The sequence below is a fragment of the Rhipicephalus microplus genome, chromosome 1 (assembly GCF_043290135.1).
Source record: "Rhipicephalus microplus isolate Deutch F79 chromosome 1, USDA_Rmic, whole genome shotgun sequence".
NCBI classification, from domain to species: domain Eukaryota; kingdom Metazoa; phylum Arthropoda; class Arachnida; order Ixodida; family Ixodidae; genus Rhipicephalus; species Rhipicephalus microplus.
This window is the reverse complement of record NC_134700.1, coordinates 29,730,436-29,753,115: the sequence shown is the minus strand read 5'-3', so window position 1 is coordinate 29,753,115 and position 22,680 is coordinate 29,730,436. Positions and strand designations below refer to the sequence as shown.

At 46.1% G+C, this 22,680-nt stretch overlaps 1 protein-coding gene across 10 annotated transcripts in view; it reads right to left on the bottom strand.

Moving 5' to 3' along the window:
• The window catches only part of LOC119178037 (chitinase-like protein 4), an 820,670-nt gene that overhangs the window by 240,947 nt on the left and 557,043 nt on the right, over positions 1 to 22,680 (bottom strand). For all 10 annotated transcript variants that reach the window (XM_075891613.1, XM_075891595.1, XM_075891598.1 and 7 more), the window contains one exon: positions 3,736 to 3,868. In XM_075891613.1, the coding sequence (XP_075747728.1) occupies positions 3,736 to 3,868 (133 nt within the window). The remainder of the gene's footprint in view (positions 1 to 3,735; positions 3,869 to 22,680) is intronic.

The following is a 22,680-nucleotide window of genomic DNA, read 5'->3' as shown; positions in this document are numbered from 1 at the left end:
ATCAAAGGACTGTGGGACGCCTCGCGTTGGGTGCTCACGGGAAGACGACAAACGAGGCTGTAAAGGGCGATATGGGGTGGGCAGGTTTTGAGGCGAGGGAAGCGCAGAGCAAAATAAGGTTCGAAGAAAGGCTAAGAAATATGAAGGAGAGTAGATGGGCAGAGAAGGTGTTCCGTTATTTGTATAGGAAGAGCGTGGACACACAGTGGAGAAAAAGAACTAGAAGACTCACTAGTAAGTATACGGCTGGTATTGTAAGCCATATGTCAACAAAGAGCGTTAAGGGAAAAGTCAGGGAGGCGGAGAGGATTTACTGGATGGCAGCTATGGAGAAAAAACCGGCTTTGAGTAACTACCGAAAGGGCAAAAATGAAATAAGGAGGGAGGCATTTTACGATAATTCAAGGGGAAGCGCTTTACTGTTTGAAGCGAGATCGGGTTGCCTTAGAACGCGTAGTTATAAAGCAAGATTCAGTAAAGAAGAAGAACAATGCACATGCTGCGGGAAAGATAAGGAAACGGCGGAGCATGTTCTGATTGAATGTGGAGATATCCACCCAGGTGTACGTTTGGGCACGAGCCTACAGGAAGCCTTGGGTTTTAGAGACAACAATGGAAAGCTGAACACACCCGCGATTGAAATAAGTAAGAGACGGTTAGAGTATTGGTGGCAGAAAATTAGAGAGAAACGACAAAAATAAATATTGGAAAAATAAAATATGGACAGTGTGCCGTAAATGGCAGAGAACTTAAGCTGAAAATTTACCTTTTTTTCCATTAAGATAGAATTTATCGAAGTAGAAGCATTAGGCCAACATAAAAAAAAGAAAAAATGTTTTTTTTTTGTCGAGCCTGGTGGCATACTTGTCACCACCCCGTTATAAAGGGGACGCTCATAGCATCCATCCATCCATCCAATATTTGACGAAAAGGAGCGAGATGGTGGTACTTAGAGAGGGAGGAACGGACACACAGACAGATGCACGAATGGACGCATGAATGCAGGCAGGGGCGGATGCATGGACGAACGCAGGGATGGACGCATGAACAGACGCACGCACGGACAGGCGGAGGGACGCATGGACGGTCACACAGGCAGACGCATGAATGAAAGGAAGCAAGAACGAATGGACGGATAAATGCTTCGCCCCACTCTCCATCATTCATTCCGTGGATATGCTGCCAATTTTTTTGGAGTGGACCCATGATCCCCTTTGATGACCTCCTCGACAACATTGCTTCACCTGTGCCCCTCGTGTCTGGTGTACACAGAGGCAACTGCCTCACCTCTACGTTCGCTGGGACTCCCGTCCCACCGGATATACTGCTTTACAAGCAAAGGCGCCCAGTACGACCCCGTCACCCCCAGCCCCTGCAGCGCTCCCGTTGCGGCCGCTTCGGACACGGAAACGCCACCTGCTATCGGGACAAACGGTGCCTGCGCTGCGGCATCAAGCACGCCCCAGGATCGTGTGCAGCACACCCTCGTTGCATAAACTGCAGCAGGAAACACCCTGCAACCGAGCCCCGCAGTCCAGCCTGGGAACTCCATCGCAGGGCCGCGGTCATCATGGCCTCAACTGACGGCACCATGACTCGCCGCGAAGCCCTGCAGCACGCTAGGACCCCTGGCAGCAACTCCCCCATCATCAAGGGTCGCTCCTTCCGAGATGCGCTCGCCGGTACCGGCGACACGGCCTCGGAGGCCGCCCCTTGTCCTGCAATGAGTGTGCCCGTCGTCCCCACCACAACGACGACTGCCCCGCCCTCATCCACAGCTCAGCCAGTCCCTACTGTTATTCAAAGCGCTCAACGGTAACGCAGACACCACGCGCTTTTGCGGAAGCACCGGTTCCTGTTACTGTCACCAGATACACGACGACGGAGCCACAGAACAGTTAACGCAGCCCGCTACTTCGACCTCAGAGAAACCTGAAATTCAAAAAAGGAACGAGATCCTCATTGCTCTTGCTACGGGACTTCGAGTGGCGCTCGGGGTCCTACCATGGTAGTGTATAGGTGTTCTGTGGGCCTACCAGCTGGCTGCCACGAGCGCAATCTCGCTGCTGTGCCCCTTCTCACCTTCGAGGCTCTTGCCGAACGGTTTGGCATCAACCTGAAGGAATTGCCTGCTTATCGTGAATTCTACTCCGCCCGTTATAAATCGTGCACATCACTGTACCGGTGGCCTTCTTGGTTGTAGTCTCGGTCGACTGCGAGTGGCATACCGGTCTTTTCCTTTGCGCGGACGCTGAATTTGCCTTTTTCGTTCCCCTTACTGCTACATCGCGCTGCGCACCACGCCTTATCCCTGCTCGGAGTCCCACGTGATCTTGTTAACGTACACTGCTCCGAGCTGCCTGACGGCTTTTTCTTTTTTTTCTTCTTTTTTTTTCCTATTCTTCGTGGGCGCGTCCAACCCTTGCAGCGGGGACTCTGTCCCCTTCTCTATCAGTTCGGGAGTGTCCTAACTACTTTCCACTTGTCCTGTGGTTTCTTTCCCCCTTTTTTCTCTTCTCTTTTTTTTGCTTTCTTTCCCTTGACAGGTGCATCTCCCTCACCTCCCCCCCCCCCCCGACTTCTCGGCGAATCTTTCCGATTATCGCGTCTGCGGCGTTGGTTTCCTGCGTGCATGCGTGATACGAGTGATCGAATGGTTTTCACCACCCTTCTTTTACCCCTTTCTTCTATCTCTTCAATTCCCATTACCTTAATCCCTGCGCTTAACTGTGGAGGTGCTCTCATCGAGACAGGCAGTAACGAAACAGCGCTTTTTTCTTTCTTTTCCCCTTTCAAAATCACTTCAGTGAAGTAGTACACAGGGTGCCACGAGCAAGTCTCCATGAAAAAAAGAGGTTCACGTTGACACCGAAACAACAGACCCAATGGATCGAGCGAGAGCAAAACTCGCTTGCGTTGGCATCGAGAGGTACGGGTTGTTGAAGTAAGGTCATGCACAAAGACACCGCACAGCTCTTCAGCCTAGAATTTGAAAGGGGCAACAAAAAGTGAGCGTTCGCCGCGGGCGCAGGGCGCCATTGGCGATGTAAGTAAGCCCCAAACAAAAGGAGCTGACGGACGGGACAGAAATGCGTGCTCACCCTACGTCGTTCCGAAGAGGATTCGGACTCTCCCGACGCACGTGGTCTAAATCTCCTGAGAGAGTGCACGCACTGCGCTACAGTCGACATCTCTTACCGGGTGAAAGGGGTTAAGGTCACTTTCACTTTCCTAGGGTGACAGGCCGCGGAGGAAGGGAGAAGCATGTTAGAACATGAGAACGACAGAAATAGGCGACAAAGCTCACCCAATGGCGGCAGGCCAGCCTGAGTTCCCACAACCTATATTTAGAAACACCCAGAAAGTTAGTCCAAATGTAGAAGTTGTAGAGGGCCATTAAAGAATAAATAATTCATGAGCTACACTTCATAAAATATCACCCATGCACTTGAATCGGGTGCGTAATAGTTTAGCGAAAAAAATCCCGCTAGCGGATAAAGACCAATCGTGTCGTGCAATGTGACAACGTTGTCGGGATCAACTGCCTTAAATGCAATTTGCGAAAAATGAGTCACAGTTGATTAAAAAAAATGCTCAACTACAGAACACAGGCCTAACTTGCAGGCCTTATTTCTTAATTTTTGGGAACTGAAAAATTTGAGAAGTTTTTTCACGGTACGCCACTTGGCGTGGGTTTCACGGTAGTCAAATACAAAACGTTCACCGTCAACTTACGCAACTCTCCGCAGTTAGTCCACCGTGCTTGTTGAGCAGTTTTGGAAATAAGGGGCTGTGATGGCTGGTATTTGGCCGCCAAGGTCGATAAATGTCCAAGTCGTGCGCCACCAGGTTGATGAAGTCCACATACCTGTAAGTGTGAGGTTACCTTGTAAGATGGTGGTGTGCAAGCTCAGACATATTTTGAAACTGTTAGGGACACCCTAAACGAAAGACAAGCGGCGTTAAGGGCCAGTGAAATACGGCAGCAAAAGCTGTTATAAGATCACAACTCGGTTCACGCGTTGTTGATCGCCGCCGCTGCCGCTGCCGCCGCCGCCGCCGCCGGTGCTTTGCTCGTGTTGGCAAACTTGCCTGAGTCAGGCTTGATCTCGGGAAAGCAATCGCTTTATTACAACTTGTAAAGCGTTTTGAAACAGTGAAAGAACAAGTTGTCGTCACACAATGCCAATAGCGTAACGAGTTGGTTGTCTAACTAATGCTCGAACCCATTACAGAAGCTTGTTTTTGTTCACGTATTAACTGTGGCGTATACCTTCTCAAGCATAATTCCCCATCGTCTTCAGACCCTGTATGAATAATTGTCACTAAATTTCTCGCAAAAGTTTAGCGGATACCATGCTTCTCAGAAGAGTGACAAAAAATAGCATAGCGAATGCCGGCCTACTACTCTAAAATTTGTATATTATTGCCGTAGTGGGCGTCAAGCTAGTGTGCTTGCCGTATTAAGCAATGAGTGTTTCGAAAAGACGCTAAGAGCTCTGCAGCGAGCTTTAGGTTATCCATTCAAAGTATGCCACAAGAATTTGCAGAGCAGACTGCAAGAGCGTTTTTACCAAAGTATGATAGCGCATATTCTATAACCTGCCCCGAAATCAACGAGCTTGAGCCAAGCACCAAATCCGATATATCCAGTCTTTTCGGCATGGCTGAACTAATAGCGGTGATTGAGCCTTCTCACCAAGGAACAACACCTGGTCCAGATGGTATTCCGTTCGAGGTTTTCAAGAAGATGGAAGGCGAAGCTCTGGATGCTCTTCTGCAGGCTAATAATAAAGTATGAGAAAGTGGGGACCTCCCATCTGGTTGGAAATACTCAGTTGTCGTCCCGATACTGAAACCCCAAAAGTCTCCAAATAGCCTGCAATCCTTACATCCAATTTGTTTGACTGCTACTGTCTGCAAGCTTGCTGAAAAGATGCTGGCCACACGTGTTTCCTGGTGGCTTGAACGACACAAGAAGTACCATCCGGCTCAAATCAGGTTGCGGTCTCATTTGGGGACTGAAGACGGTCTTTCTAACTTGTCGGATGACATTTTACACACAGCCACGCAGTATGCGCTGTAAAAGCAACGGACGTAACAAAATCTTACGACAACATAAACAATGACGTCATATTATCCAACCTCATTGAGCTCGGATTTCCACTGCTGGTAGTAAAATAATTAACTGCACATTTGTGATAAGAGTAGATGGAAAACCTGAAGGTTGCTTCATGTCCAACAGAGGTGTCCCACAAGGATCCGTTTTGGCTCCTCTCCTTTTCAACATTGCTTTAATACCTCTAGCATGGCAACTACACGGAATTGCAGACATGAGATTTTTACTATACGCTGATGATGTGACTTTATGGTCTGTACATAAAGACGCCTGAAGACAAGCACAACAGCTTCAGAAAGCACTTGATGTTCTTCAGAGCTACACTCGGAACGCAGGGTTAGACATGTCCGCACAAAAATCATGCTCTGTTCAGGTAGCTAACAAAGCAGGGCGCAGAAAAATCAAACAGTGCCCCTTTACATTTAAAATAGATGCAGTGCCCATTTTTCAGGCTTCAGAGGTCCGCATACTATGTCTTGACATTCGCCAGTCGCACAGTGGAGTGCACTGGCTTCGAAAAGTCAGATGGGGTTCCACAAAAACACTTCAACTTATTCACCGCATCGCATCGAAAGCAGCTGGAACTCGTACACATTTAGCTTGACAGTTCGTCTGCACAGTTCTGCAGCCGAAAATTTTATACCCGGGCAATTTCCACGGTTATCTTTGGCCCAGTTGGCACAATTGTAGACTATTACCCGTGATGCTATGCGCACATTAACAGCCTTACTTCGCATCCCTCCCATACCAACTTTACAGGAGGGTGCCCAGTGTCACACAATTGCATAGCTGGTCACGCAAAGAGAAAAAGCTCGTGAAATCAGCAGGCAGCTTGTACCGGTTATTGCTGCGTTGCACGCACACTTTCAACGTGGCTCTCGCATTGACAACCAGCCCGAGCCTATGCCTCCCTGGGAATTCACCACCATCACATCTAATAAAACAACAAAGTAACGGAGCTTCGATACATCATCTACTATTGGCAAACGCTCCATCATAGAGGCCCCATGCGCTAATACCTGCAAACTATATACAGATGCTGCTATCCTACAAGACGGTGGAAGGACATCATTCCTGAGTACTACGCATACTTTTGTCAGAGGCCACCAGCGTTATCTATCTACGGAAGCCAGTCCTCTTGTGACGGAGCTTCAAGCCATCCACGATGCAATCCAGAATGCTACCTCTAAGCTGCCCACAATTAAGCAGAATGGCGTATACACTGATTCTTTAAGAGCTATTAGGGAGCTCAAGAAATTGCACAAGGTGATGGAGATCTGCGAGGCGATACATAAGCTGAACAATAATACGGCTACTTGCGTAAAAGTACATTGGATACAAGTCCATGCTGCAAACCCACACAACATTGCTGCTGACCAGCAGGCGCACTGCCCTCCAGACATAGACCTTCCTGCCATTCCCCTTGCACCTCAGCCATTAAACTTACTCCATACCCATAAAATTGTTCCCCGGCAGGATACACGTGCTCTCATTTCACCGTGTGTCTGCTCTCTATCCCCTCACCTTACTAGGGCGGAGGAAGTTGTGCTAAGAGGCTTCGGGCAGGGGTGGCCCTTACACCAGCCGTTATATCTTCATGGAACTGGTCATATTTACGAGGTGGTTATACGTGTCCGCATTGTCCCACTCCTGCGATGCAAGCAGATAGATACCATCCTTTATGTACCTATAAAGGGTTGCAGCCAGAACGCTCCCGTCACCCTACTCAAGCCGGCCTTCGCTACAGCGCCACAGCCAGTTACAACCGCTGGATATATAAAAACAGATTCCACAAGACACTACTTCACTTTATTCACAACACCAGACTAACAGCAAGCATTTAGCACAACAATATTGTGCCTTAAAAGAAAGTCTTTGTCGCAATAAAAAAAAAGGCTCTTATAGCTTTCGCTGTGACTGTGTCGTGCCTTCCGTGCAGGCCTGGCGTTTTTTTACTCAAATTACGTTTGATATTAACATGTTTTCATTTGTCAATGCGTTCAACAGAAAATATCGCACGAGCCACTGGTTTTACAGGAAGTGTCTTATGAAATTTCCTAAATTAAGCCTTTGTATCCCACGGCCATGCCGGTTATAATAGGCGATTATATTATTACAAAAAAACGTGAACTAAGACATTTTAGCTCTATTTCTGAAAGAAAACAAGTTTCCACGAATGCGAACGCTGGAAACAACAGTGGCTACAGATGTTGCCTTTATCATCATATCTGTTCATTGTACATGAGACCTTTGCTTGCCGACAGCCATTTCTACACATTAGTTCATTATAAGCCTTACTAATTATTACATTCAATCACTTGATAATCTTCTGAACGCGTTCATGATTACAAGTATTCACCATAAACGTTCATGTAGCCACATGCAAGTGGCTCTGATTCAACGTTTTCATGGTCATTGTTCCTCATAGAAATCATCAGCGCCATCATTGTCAGGTTCATCACTTTCAGTACAACCATGATAATTCGCATTCATGGCCTAGCTGCTTGCCCAAATATCTACCTCAACGCGTTTATCATTATCTCTATCGCCCTATTCATAATTATCAATTCGTTCATGGTTACGTTGAAAATGAGTCATATTATAATTAAGAGGCATTCTCTTATAAATGGCTCTGCTTTAACGCACTAATTATCAGTGCTCTCTAAATGGAAACAATCGCTTCCCCTAGTCGAAACTTGTACGCCTTCGTGTGCAATGTACGCCTTCGTGAGGTAATCTACGTTCCCATGAAAGCAAATAAATCCTAGATGCAACTTCTAAAACTTGTGAAAAGCCGTACGGTAAAGAAGTGACTCCTACTACCATTCGGCGTTCTCGGTATGCATGGCGTCCGTAAACGTAGACGCGCGACTCAACTGCACTTACAAAATTTTGCTCACTTACAGTGCAACAAAAGCCACATAAAAACAAGCGATACCCTTTTATTCTCGTACAAAGCTGAATGATTCCGATGAAAATGTTATGTGTGGTGTTGTCTTTGGCCTAAAACGTACGCGCTGGGCGCAGTAGTCTAAATAACTTGGACAGCGCGTAACAGTTGAAGGCTTCTTTATTCCTGCATGGAGGAGGCAGCCTAATGGCGGGGGAAACGACTGATGGACCGTTTGTAAGCTAAGAACCAGTTGTACGCAGGTAAGCTGTATCACTTCACTCGGAACACGTTCGAGAGTTCGCTTGGGAGCTAAAGTGTGCTCGGAACTTATCAATTTATTTATTTATTTATTTATTTATTTATTTATTTATTTATTTATTTATTGATACTGCAGTCTCGAACAGAGACTATAGCAGGTGTGAGACAGAGGTACAGAGTATTCTGAAAGGGCAAAATAATATACACGCAGAATATGCATAACGCGGACAATATAATGCATACAGTTAAAGCAACACAAATAGGGATGCGAACCAAAATTCGAAGTAATTAGTGAAATGCCAAGCATGGTATATAGAATATACAGAGGATACATCGCTGGAAAAAAGATTCCGTTTAACTGATAATCGAATTTTACGAGTGACGCACAAAAAGAAACAAATGCAACAAAATATATAATCAATGGTACTAAAGAACTACTCTAAGCATTTTTCAAACAAGGAAAGTGATTTTTGTGTTACAATGTTATTAGTTAGGTTGTTCCAATCAGCATTAGTTCTATAGAAGAAACAGTATTTAAAGCCATTATTTCGTTGAAATAAAGGAGCTATCATTAAAGAGTTTCTTTGCCTGGTAGCATAACCCTCAGAAAAAGTGATAATGTGGGAGGTATCTATGTTGTAATGTCCTTTAACTATTTGGTACAAAAGTTTCAGTTGACAAATTTTATTTCTCTTCGTAACTGTGGGGAGCCCACTTCGTTTGATGACCTCAGTAACTGACGAAAGACCATAAGAATTATAAATATAACACACTACTTTTTTCTGTACTCTTTCTAATTTGCTTATGTTTGTTTTGGTGTAAGGGTCCCAAATTGGCACGGCATATTGAAGCATGGGACATATAATTGACTGGTATGCAAGGAAGCGTACAGAAGAAGTTGCTAGTTTGAAGGATCGTCGCAAGAAGAATAATTTACGTAACGCTTTATTTGTGATGACATCTATAGGTTTTGACCATGATAGATTATTTGTGAACCATAAACCCAGGTATTTATATTCTTTTGGGACGTTAAACCCCACATATCAATCAATCAGGTATTTATATTCAGCAACCTCCGAGAGGCCTACTCCATTAGCTCCGTAATGAAATAAAAGTGGCTTCTTTTTGTGGGTTCTTCGCATAAAGACCGTTTTGTCGCAAATTATAGTCATCTGCGACTGTTCGCACCAAGTAATGATTTTTTGGAAGCTTTCATTTAACCTAATTTGGTCCTGAATCGAATTGACTTTCATAAATCACGCTGTCATCTGCATAGAGTTTAGTCTTACCATTAATGTTGGTGGTGATGTGATTTAAAAAAATGAAAAATAACAGAGGCGCAAGCACGGACCCCTGAGGTACGCCAAAAGCAACTTCAACTCGGTTGGAGCAGGTGCTATTTAGGGAAACGTATTGATTCCGGTTTGTCAAGTAAGCTTTAATCCATGTTATTATCGTATGATTTGTTACAATAAGGCCCAACTTGTGAAGTACATTATTATGAGACACTTTATCAAACGCCTTACTCAAATCCATATAAATAGGGTCTGTTCGTTTATAGGGTTCCTCTATTTATAGCCTTCGCAAAGTCATGTGTAATTCCAAGTAATTGTGTGTTAGTAGAATACCCATGTCTGAAGCCGTGTTGTGCATCTGTTAGGGCTTCATGCTTTTCAAGAAAATCTACTATGTGCTTATAAAGTATGTGCTCGAAGATTTTGCATGAAGTAGAAGTCAACGAAATAGGCCGATAATTTGCAATGTTCGATTTATCACCAGATTTAAACAGTGGTTTAATTATGGAAGTTTTCCAGTCTTCCGGCAATGCGCCGTCACTCAGAGATTTTTTAAATAACATGAACAAACACTTTGCACACCTCTCTGCATATCTTTTTAAGAAGGCGTTTGGGATATCGTCCGGGCCAGGAAATTTTTTAGCATCTATATTAAGCACAAGGTTAAAAATGCCCTCCTCGGAAATTTTCACATCCGGCATAGGTGGAAAAGACATACTAAGCACTGGAAGGAAATTATTATTTGTTGACAATACAGATTTAAAATGATTATTGGAGGCATTGGACGCCGCTGTGTCATCACTTATGACTTTTCCGTTAAGAGAAAATGAAGTAGTGCCACATGAACTCGGTTTAATAGACCTCCAAAACTTTTCTGGAGACGTCTTAATAAAGGAAGGAAGTGATATACTATAGTACCTTGCCTTGTCCTCCTGAGTTTGTAGTTTTAGTTTTGTTGCTATTGTAGCAATGGCTTCGTCAAGTAGAGGACAAACCGAATTTCTGGCCTTTTGCTTTTTTAGTCTCCTAAGTTTTTGTTGTAGCTGGAGAGTTTGTCGAGTGATCCAAGCATTTTACCAGCGGATTTTTTAGTTATTAGTGGTACATAGCGTGCTATACATTCCTGAACAATGTCTTTGAAAGTTAGCCATAGATCATTTATATTGCTGGTGTTTTCTGAGAAAGCATTGAAGGAGAGGTCCCGAAAATCGAGGATTGACTCATCATCAGCGCGAGAAAAGTCCGGTACTGGCGCTTGACAGTGGAATCAACATACGAAGGATCAGTTAAGGTTAATATGACAGCTTCATGATCAGATATTTGTGGTACAACATCACACAATACATGATTTTTTACAGTACTGCTAACAAAGAACAGATCTAGGATTGAAATTGCACTTTGAATTCTAGTAGGTTGAGATACAATCTGTAGCAAAACATAATTAAAAATCATGTCTAGTATTTTAATGTCACTTAGATCTGAATACTGTGTGGAAAAAGTATTCCAATTTGTACTCGGAATATTGAAATCACCCGGTAGAATCAACCTGTCATTTGGTTTTATATAAGAGCACATGTAATCATCAAGATTTTCTAGAACCGAGACAGAGGAGTCAGGAGGCCTATAAATAGCTCCGAGAATGTATCGCAATTTATATATATATGTAGTGCAAAAATGCTTTCAACACCTGGAATATCAGGCATTCTGACGAGTTGTAAATATGCTCTAAATAATATAGCAACCCCGCCACCTCCCCTGTCCCGGTCTTAACGAAAGCAGACGTAGTTTTTCGGAACACATTCGCTGTCGGATACCTCATCGTTTAATCAAGTCTCTGTAAGCACAGCAATGTCTGGTTCACGAGTAAGAAACAGGGCTTCAAGCAGGACAGGTTTAATAACAATGCTACGGCAATTTACACTAAGGATAGATAGATTACGGGTACTTGCTTTCTGGTGTCATTTGTTACGCTTTGAAATTTTATACCTTTTATTGTTGGTTTCATCCCAACCATACAAAATGTCGTCTACATACAGCTTATCATATACCAGCTTTACTTTTGAACGATTTGCCTTTTCATGCGTTGCCGTTTGCCACAATTTCTTCCTGGTTTCTCTGATACCGGCAGAAAAGTCCTCAGTGACCGAAACAGGAGATCCCTTTAGCTTGAAACATGCTTTAAGTATTGACGTTTTCTCGCGATAGTCCAACAACCTTATTATCACCAAACGATTTGTAGCGGTTTTTTTTATCCAGCCAGTGGCCTCGCTCTATGTCATTTACTGTAAGAACAAGTTTTCTTTGATAGTAGTTGTTAGACTTTCAGTAGTTTCATAGACGGCTTCTTCAATGCCATATATAACTAGATTAATTCTCCTGCTCCTATTTTATTTATTTATTTATTTATTTATACAATACTGCAGACCAATTTAATGGTCCAAGCAGGACGGGCAGAAAAAAAGAATGCTCACGCACATACAATGCAATGCAAAAAAAAACAATGAAGCAACAAAACGCAGAATTCGCTTAGAACTACAAAATAAACAAGCCACGGTGAAACCGACTTTTCGCACAAACATAGCTGGGTTTCCAATCCAAATAAAACTAGAAAATCACGCACAACTTCAAGAAACTTTGCTAAAAACCCGATCGTCAGTAATTAAAAGTTTCTAAAATGATCGTGTAGGGCTGTCATAAAATTTCCACTAAAAATTCTTTCTGGCAATTTATTCCAGTCATCTACCGTGCGTGGAAAATATGAAAACCTAAAGGTATTTGTTCGGGCAAAGAATGGGGATAAACTGTGGCTATGTGTGTGTCGTGTTTTTCTCGTGGTGGCCGGACTTATGAATGGAGTGGGTGATAATCCAGTTTTACACTTAATTAGGGATTTCATAAAAGCTAAGCGGGCAATTTGGCGTCTAATGTGTAGTGGTTGGATTTTATTGAGTGTCATGATACCTGACGGAGAATCACTTCTTTTATATTTACTATAAATAAAACGAACAGCCCTCCTCTGAACCTTCTCCAATTCGTTAATGTTTTTGTTCGTGTACGGGTCCCAAACAACCGCTGCATACTCCAGTTTAGGCCTAATTATGGAATTATACGCTAAAAGCTTAACGTTACTAGGTGTACCTCGAAGTTTATGCCGTAAAAGACCAAGTTTTTTTAGCGCTGAAGAAGTTACCTGCTGAACGTGGTCGTTCCAATCTAATCTGGAGTTCAATGCGATACCTAGGTATTTAAACTTACTAACCTCCTCGATTAAGGTGTTTTTAATTTTGTACCGGAAAGTTATGGGGTTTCGTTTCCTGGTTATACGTAAAAGAACTGTTTTTGTAGTGCTAATTTTCATGCCCCATTTGTCGCACCAAGATGATATGTCACATAAAGCCCTATCTAGCCGATGTTGATCAGAAGCAGACTGCACTTCAGTATAAATCATGATATCATCCGCGAACATTCCAATATTCACAGTATCACCAACCACAGACACTAAATCATTAACATACAACAAAAAAAGCAGGGGCCCCAGCACACTTCCCTGGGGCACACCTGATGTCACTGTTAGAGAAGAGGAACAAGTACCATCGATGTCTACACATTGCGTTCGATCTTTCAAATATGAATTAACCCAATTTACAAGTGTAGAAGGAATTCCTGCTTGTTTAAGTTTTAAAAGAAGGCTACCGTGAGGAACCCTGTCGAATGCCTTGCTTAAGTCTAAAAACAAAACATCAATTTGCCCGGAGTGATCTAAGATTGACCTAAAACTATGAACGGCGGTGACCAACTGCGTAACGGTAGAAAATCCCCTTCTAAAACCATGTTGGAAGGGACTCAATGTTTTATTTTTTTCCAGTACATTAAGAATATGGTTAGCTACAATATGTTCTATCATCTTGCAACAACAGCACGTTAAGGAAATTGGTCGATAATTGTCAACATGAAAACGGTCTCATTTTTTAAAAACTGGAATTACCCTAGCCATAAGCCAATCATGGGGCAGCACGGACGTCCGAAAAGATTCACGAAAAATCACTGTCAAAAACCGAGCTAAAGATTCTGCATAGCGACGCAGAAAGGCGTTCAGGATTTCATCCGGGCCAGTAGTGCACTTAGGATCCAATCGCAGAAGCATTTCAAAAACTCCTTCAAAAGAAACAAGCTCGATCTGTTCCGAATGAGCCTCCATATAAAATTCATCACCTTGATCGTTTGAAAACACAGAATGAAAAAAGGAATTGAAAGCATTAGCAATGGAGAGACGAGATGTTTCCATCTTGCCATCAACCAATAATTGATCGACCGATTTACGTGCACTGCGGATGTGATTCTAGAACTTTCCTGGATCGTTTAAAATGAACTGAGGCAAACTTTCGCAAAAATACCGTTTCCTTGCGGATTTTACGCTGCTCGAAAGTTTAAAGACTAACCTATTTAAGACATCACAATCGGGACTGCGAGTCTTCTTGATACGTTTAATTCGCCGTTTTAGGTGAATAATATCTCGGTTAATCCATGGATTGACCCTTTTGGTTCGTTTTTTTTTATCAGGTATAAAAGACTTTAAACAAAATTTGCAATGCTCTTTAAACATTTCCCACAAATGCCGCACATCATTGCCTTGAAAGTTTTCGTAAGCTATGTCAAGGTAATCCAAAATAGACTCGTCCCTCGCCCTGGAGTAGTCTTTGACATATGTATGCTTAACTCCCGCCAAACGTTTTTTAGGTTCTAGAAAGACATTGGTAACTACAACCTTGTGATCAGAAATCCCTTCCAGCCAAGTTCAAGTTCTTCATTTCTTTGCGCTGCAAGACCTACAGCTTCTTTAAGTTTAGCAACTGTTTTTTTCATTTCGTCTACTTCATTTTTAGGTGAAAGTAATGGGGCGACTTGATGTTTCAAATTTCCAATACGTTCGTTTAATTTGATAATGTCGGTTTCAATTTGACCCTGTTTAGCTAAAATGTTAGATTGACCTGAAAGTAACTGCATCAACAATTCTTTTTCTGTCGGGCCAGGGTTAGGTTCAACGTCACCACATGACAAAAGGCTAACTTTAAATGTGTAAATATCTATAACAAATTTTTAAATAATCGGTGGGCAAGGCAGCATCAGCAAAAAGCGGTTATCGCTTCTGAAGCAATGGGTAGGCAAGTATCTACTGCCCTGGACGATAAAGCAGAAGGGGCTTAGCATTTTGCTGGAAGCGCCTAGTGCGCTGCTGCCGTGCACACTGGTCGCTGCTTGTGTGTTGGTCTTCTTATAGCAGTAGGCTTGTCCACGTGATGAGATGTTATCCAGCAAGAAGCATGCGCAGATTCCAGTGCGTTCGGCAAAGTGACTTCACATAAAGTGAAGATACGTGTGTTCGGTGAAACGTTGACGCTGCCACTGTAATCCACGCAGATGTTCAGCGTCGGTTATAGGTAGATCCACGCAGCCGACACCTGAACAATAAAGCAGAAGGGGCTTAGCATTTTGCTGGAAGCGCCTAGTGCGCTGCTGCCATGCACACTGGTCGCTGCTTGTGGTGTTGGTCTTCTTATAGCAGCAGGCTTGTCCACGTGAGGAGATGGTATCCAGCAAGGAGCATGCGCAGATTCCAGTGCGTTCGGCAAAGTGACTTCACATAAAGTGAAGATACGTGTGTTCGGTGAAACGTTGACGCTGCCACTGTAATCCACGCAGATGTTCAGCGTCGGTTATAGGTAGATACACGCAGCCGACACCTGAACAATAAAGCAGAAGGGGCTTAGCATTTTGCTGGAAGCGCCTAGTGCGCTGCTGCCATGCACACTCCGTCAACGTGGCATCCATCATCTTTGAGACTCCGACGCTTAGGAGAGATCTGGGGGTCCTTTCCAAGCGACACCCAAGCCTCCACTTTTTCAGTGCAGGTTTTCTAGCACTTGGAGCTGGCCGACGATGACGCCGATTAATCTGGTGCTACAGGCCAGGATAAGTGCCACGAAGTTTTCTACGGCCTGCTTGTTTGAAAAGCCCCTTACAGATTATCTGAATGACGTAGCTGACGACGTGTAGCCCTTACACTTACGTCGACGAGCCATGACCACAAACATTGCGTTCGAGTGCCATCGCTTCAACTCAGCCGGCTCTTTTGTTGAACAAGCGGGCTTGTATGCGCTGTCCAACTTCAACTCTTCTGCTACGCGTGAGCTTTTATTCCTCCAACGATGTTTCTGTTTAGGGCTCCGGAGCAATCGCTGTCAATATTTTAAATTTTTTAGTGCAACAGATGATAAAGACAAGAGAGATCGGGACACACGAGCACTAACTGTCAAATTTAGAAAGGAATTTTCGAAAGGAACTATAGTATACATCAGTACCAAAGAACCAGAACTGAGCATGTGCGGCGCAAGTACACGCAGTTTTGCACCGCGCATGATCCATTCTGATGCGTGTAGTTTCTTTCAAAAATAAACTGTTTAGAGTTCGCACTCTTGTCTCTCTTTTTGTCCTCGTATTTTGTGCAAGCTAAAACGTGAAAATATGAATACACAACAACCAAACAGCTGTCAGTTATATTCCAAGTGCTCTTAGCTGAATGGTCGTTTCTCGTCACATCAATAATAATACTGACGTTTGCCCTGCGCTGCTTTGAATATTGTTGTGCTGCATGAAGAGAAAGCGTGCGATGTGGTTTTCAATTGTCCTACTTCACTCTTTAGAAGGGCGGGTTCTAACTCTGTTATGTAGCAATCCGCTTGTCCATTTGTTAGTGGTTGGTAAGGAGCTTATGTCACATACGCCATTGTCACTGTAAAGTTGAGAATATCCATGGAAACAACAGATGTTGACAGACGCGGTAGGAATAGCGTTGCAAACAATGGTCGGAGAGTGCCGATAACTGTTACCAAACTTGCATTAGTCCTTTGCCTTACAATATATTACTTGTGGTGTGCGTCTAAAAGTAGGAGGAATGAATACTCTCCAATATGTCTAGCAATGTCAATGTGCAGGATGATTCAAGGCGTGTGTAGTGTGTTTTAATTCAGGAATACGGGCTTTATGGTGGGCTGCACCGTAAACGGTAAGGCAGCACTGGAAATGTGGCGTTCATTTTGCTGGCGCTGCGCACGAAGTCCTTCTTTCGACACAAAACTCCTGTGTTGACACCGCTACTGTCTCAGATGTTGGCGGCGGGTTCGTCAGTGCCTCGAACATGAGTATATCACCTTGCGACAGTGCTTCGTTGAATGTGGCGTCTGGTTGAGGGTGGCTTAGTACATAAGCTTTCATTCATTCACTGGGGTCCCGGGCGCTGCAAGCGCGCAACCATATAGGTCGTGCAGCACACTGGCTCCGAAGATTTTCGATCGCAACATCGGGCTACCTCTTCGAACCTCCGAGAAAATCTCACCACCGTCACCGGAATGTGATCTGGCTGTTCTGCATGCTTTGTTTCGGGAGGTTAGCCCTTCTGCGTCTTTTACAGGCGACTTACGTCTCGACGACGCCGGCGGCGTCGCTCGGGCTAATGGCCATTGCGCCTCCCGGTAGAACGGGTGGCCGGCCCCGCACCACAGCCGCAACCGTGGCGGACACCCAAACTGGATATGATCCTGACAGCATGATGTGGACCACCAACCCGTCTTCGGACAGCCGACCGGAGTTGTCCCAACCCTTCAAGAGCACCGCGCTTGCTGCCGCTGTCGCTCGCCGAGAGCAGGTGAGCAACGCACACATGGTGGCCTCCGCCAACGCGGCGTCCCTGGCCGCAGCTGCCGACGCTGATGCTGGCGCCTGCTCCTCAACTCTATCACCGCCTGCGACGTGCTCCGCGGGCCTGCAGCGGGGACACAAGAGGCCTGTGTGGCAGCCTCGACCCATGCCGAAGCCGAAAGCAACCGACTTCATCGTTGTGACCAAGCCCAGGATTCAGATGTCCCTCGCAGCCGTTTAACTCGAAAACGTGGTCGGTAGTGCGCTCATCGCCCACTTCGAAGTGACGGCGAAGCGGCTGGTCACCGTTGTGATGGTGCGGGACCAAAATGTCATCTTGGTGTACACCTTGAACCCCATTTAGCGGACAAACTTATCGGTGAGTCCGGACGGATCTCACTCCGGATGGATCTCAACCCAATGGGCCTACTGTGGGGTAGGGCTCGCCCGACCCGCCCAATCCGAACCCGCCGTCACCAGGACACAAATCTGTTGGCCAGGGGGATTCATCGTGGGCCACCCGCGTTCGGCAGGGACACCAGGTGAGTGACTCGAGTGGCGCAGCCTCTCTCTCCCCACCCTCCATGATCCCCCTACCCAAACCGCGTACCTCTTCTGCTCCCACCTGGGAACAAATTAAAATCCGCGAGTTGCAGGCCCAAGTTGCCTCGTTAACGCAGACAGTAGACGCGCTTGCGAACCGCTTGTCCTTATTTACTCCGACACCCTCCGGGCAGGCACTGGGGGCGATGGATAGTACCCCCTCTCAACCTGGGGACAACGCGGTGCTCGTCGCACCGATGGAGGCACGTTTTAGCAGCTTAGAGGCCCAGATGGCGCCCATAGTGACTACCATTGAGGATAGACTGGCTGCCACCCTTCAAACCATTTTCGACCGCATCCCGGGCATGATAGTTGCCCAGTTGCCCCAGCTTGCTCTTGACACCCGCTTGTCTAAGCTTAAGCGGCTGTGTAACTCTCAAGCATCCTGGCCCCTTTCACAGGTGGCTGCGGTAGACGAGCAGTCTAACCGTTCGAATGCGACCTCTAAAGTGAGCACCGGATCGAGCAGTGGAGCCCCAGTGAGCCCCTTTGCTCTCGCGGAGCCCCCTTCCCCTTACATTACGCTCAACCGATGGCGAGTAACGGCCCTAGATCACGCTGCGGCCGCGCTAATTAGGATCTTTTACAATCCTACAGTTGAATAGCCGAGGATTTAAGGCACGCACTAAGCGGGCTGCTCTCCGGCTCCATTTAGAATCCCATCCACATTTGCCTGCAGTAGTGGCCCTTCAGGAGCCGGGCGAGCAAGCTGCCCTGACAAATTATACCGTGTATCTAAGAAATGCGCATACTTCCCCCTGCGTGCATCGAAATTACACAACCAACCAGGTATATCTTGACTGTGATCCGCTTTACTCGTATTTTACGGTGACTATCCTCCCGCTTAGGAAGAAGAACGCGCCCCTACATACCCTCAACACCTACAGTTCAGCTAAACTCCGTAACGTAACTTATAATGCTGTTTTTAGCAAACATTTGCAGTGGCAGGCAGGGAACCGCTAGTCATTGTAGGGGACTCTAACGCTCCTAGTCCCTACTGGGGTTAGCATAAGGAAGAACGGCGTGGTAGAAAGTTGACAGAGCTTATTTCTACCCTGGGCCTCACCATCCAAACCGACCCTGCGCATTCAACCCGCATTGGTAACTCTGTAAGTACAGACACATGTCCTTACCTCACACTTACCAAGCATATCAGGCATGCAGACTGGCTCAACACTGAGGAAACTCTCGGCAGTGACCACTGTATTCTCCTCACTACCATTCGGACGTATCCCCTTACCCGTCCCCGCCAACACTTGAAACTTCCGGACTGGACGAAGTTCTGTTCAGAGTAAATGACTCCGGCTTCCATAGCTCAACAAGGCTACGCCACTTGGGTCAGCAACTTGTGACGTCGCTTCGCCAAACTGAGCAGACGGTCAAGCTCTCAGAGGCCATGCCGGTGGTAGATCACCATCTCCTCCCTCTCTGAGAGGCTCGGCATAGCCTTGTCAACCGATGGCACCGACAGAAGCATAATTTTCAGCTCAAAATCCGCATCGCAGCCCTCACCAAAGAACAGCCGAGTACGTGGCTTAGCTCGCTGACTCCAATTGCGTAGAGCGCTGTAACATTGCTGTTAAGCATATGTCAAACCGCAACACGTGGCGTTTTTCAGGGCCTTCATTGACCCCACCCAAACTTACACAGAAACGCAAAAGCATCTTCAACGCGTGCTCCACGCCTACGCGGGTGACGCGGATAAATTGGCACAGGCTCTTAGGGATAAATATCTCTGTGACCGACAGAACCCCATCGGACGGGCGTACTCATATGCAGGCTCAGAGAACGCAGACTTGGTTCGTTGCTTCCAACTCCACGATCTGAAGGCGGCCCTGTTCAAAATGAAGCGAGGAACAGCGCCAGATCTGGTTCGAGTAGCGGTTAAGCTTTTAGCCAACCTTTCAGACCTGGTATACCATCACCTCCTCGACTACTTCAATCGAATTTGGGAGGAGTGCGAACCGCTCGCGATTGATTGGAAAACGGCCCTGGTACCTTTTATTCCCAAATCGGGCAAGTCAATATATATTGAAAATCTCCAACCCACTTCCTTAACCTCGTGTGTGAAGAAGCTTATGGAAACAATGGTCATAGATAGGCTTTCCAATTACCTCTAGGCCCGTTAATTCTTTGCCGACACTGTGTACGGCTTCCGTCCACGTCGCTCTGGTCATTACATTCTCCTGAAACTCCACCGCGACGTTATTGAGCAGGTAGAACATCCTAGTGACGACAAGGTAGTCCTCGAATTGGGCCTCAAGGGAGTTTTTGATAACGTTACCCACGAAATAATTCTTACTCATCTGTCTCAAACAGACTGTGGGCGTAATGCTTTCAGGCACGTCCATCAGTTCTTGATGGAACGGCAGACGTACCTCTGCATTCAAGATAAGGAGCATTGTTCATATCTTCTAGGTACCCGAGGAACACCACAGGGAGCAGTACTCTCTCCCCTTCTGTTGAATCTCGCCATGGCTCATATCCCTCCACTGCTGAAAGATATCCCCGGTGTACGGCACGCTCTGTATGCCGACGATATCATGCTGTGGGCAACACACGGTTTTCTTGGCAGCATTTAGATCAGCCTGCAGCAAGCAGCATCAGTCGTGAATGACTACGCCCATTGCTGCGGCCTCGAATGCTTCCCCACAAAATCAGAGTACGTGCATATTCACTCTAAACCAAATAAGACGATTCAAATCGTACTTTCCCTGCGCACTGCGCCTATCCCGGAACACGAAAAAATTCGCGTCTTAGGGATCTTTATACACAAGAGCCGGAAAGTCGATACCACCCTGCCCAAATTACGTACGGTCGGGGATCAGGTGGACCCCATGGTCCGCCGAGTCTCGAACAAGTGAGGGGGTGGGTCTCAGATACCGCGATGCTCTACGCCTCGCCAACGCTTTTGTGACCAGTCGAATTCTTCATTCGACACCCTACCTACGTTTGCGCAAATACCATGAGAACACACTGGACAGCATACTTCGATAAATATACCGGCATGCTCTAGATCTCCCGATCACGACGTCTAACCAACGTCTTGCAGAGCTTGGCTTGACCAACACGTACTGCGAACTCAAAGAGGCTCACTCAACAACCAGTACCTGCGGCTCACCAAGCCGCACGCTGGGAGATGTCTCTTTAGCCGCCTCCTTATCTTTTACACCTACAATGCACAGGAGCGGACCACGATGCCAGAGGACTGGCGTGGAGCGTTGGTTATCCAGCCTCTGCCCCATAACATGGCTAGAAGGACTCTCGAAAGCAGGCGAACTACGCGGGTTACAGCTTTACAGGTACGCTATGAGTCCAGCCTTGGAGTCTTCTATACGGACGCGTCCTGCCCTCACTATGGGGGTGGTACACGGTGGCCGTAGTCCATCAAAACGTGCCTGTCCAAGGGCTCCCATTTCGAGCCACGGACATCAATTATGCGGAGGAAATCGCCATAGCTCTCGCCGCAGCGCACCCCGCATCTCGGGTTATTAATACCTAATCGCAGAGCGCGTGTCAGAATCTTCCTAAAGGTCGTGTCACCGTTCTCGCTGCTCGAATCTTTAAGCGCTGTGATTTACATGTACCGCCCGAATACACGTTTCGTCATCTGGACTCCCGCTCACGTAGGACTAGGTGGTAACGAGGCTGCCGATGCCTCGACCCGCACGCTTGATTTCCGGGACCTGCCTCACCCTTCATTGCCTGATGATCCAGAACCTAATCCGGTAATCTTTTTTCGCGAAGTTATAGCGATGTGTAAATCGAACAGGTTCCGATTTCCGCCACCATAGCCGGGCCTGACTAAGTCTGACGAGCGCTGGCTCGTGCGCTTTCACACCAACACAGCATTATGCCCGGTTATATACTTAAACACTTCAGTCCGGCCTTTTCCGGGGAATGCTCGCACTGTGCCCATCCACATGCAGATACTTTTCACATGGTGTGGGCATGCCCTTCTAACCAGGTGGTCCTCTCAATCACTTCCCCTACACCACCTACCCGAGAGAGCTGGGAGGCTGTCTTGCTCAGCTGCTCGGCCTTGGCGGGCCAAAGAGTTCTCGTGGCCAGGGCGCGTACCACCACAGAAGCCACAGGGGTACACGACTAGGGATTCCTCCTAAAGCTTGTAAAAGGTCTGCCCTTGAGGTCGTCCCTCTCTCTCAAAAGTAAATAATTTCAGTAAATGATTTTCACCACTACCACCCCCACCACCACCACCACCAGCATTCATTCATTACTTCTAATGTCTCAGTTGGGATAATACATACGGTAGTGAGTGATAAAAACGTTATAATATAATTGTAGTTATGACGGGGTTGGTTTCGATGAGTCGCTTGATTACTTGTGTATGGATGACAGTGGCGACTTCGGTGGGCAGGTCATTGCAGTTTCAGGCTGCGCGCAAGAAAAACTATTGGGGAAAGGTGACGGTATGGGCTTGCACTGAATAAGTGGCGTTACAATAACTGTGGCGGGAAATGTGATTGGCTGTTCTGATGTATGGATTATCTAAAGACTGAGAAAGTAAAAATTTACAATCAAGGTAATATGTGCGATTTCACGACGTTTAGCCAGATTGGATAAGCTATTCTTTGCTTTTATTGCCGAGTTGTTTGAGGTGTATGAATAGTTAGATAGTATGAATCGCACCGCACGCTTCTGGACAGATTCGAGGGTGTTAATAAGTTTATTGTGGTGAGGATCAAACACTGCATGCACATAGTCTACCTACGGTTGGAGGAAGGTTTCGGAGGCAACATTTTTAATAGAAGAAGAGACGAGCGGAAGATTACGGCCTGAGTGCCATAGTCCAC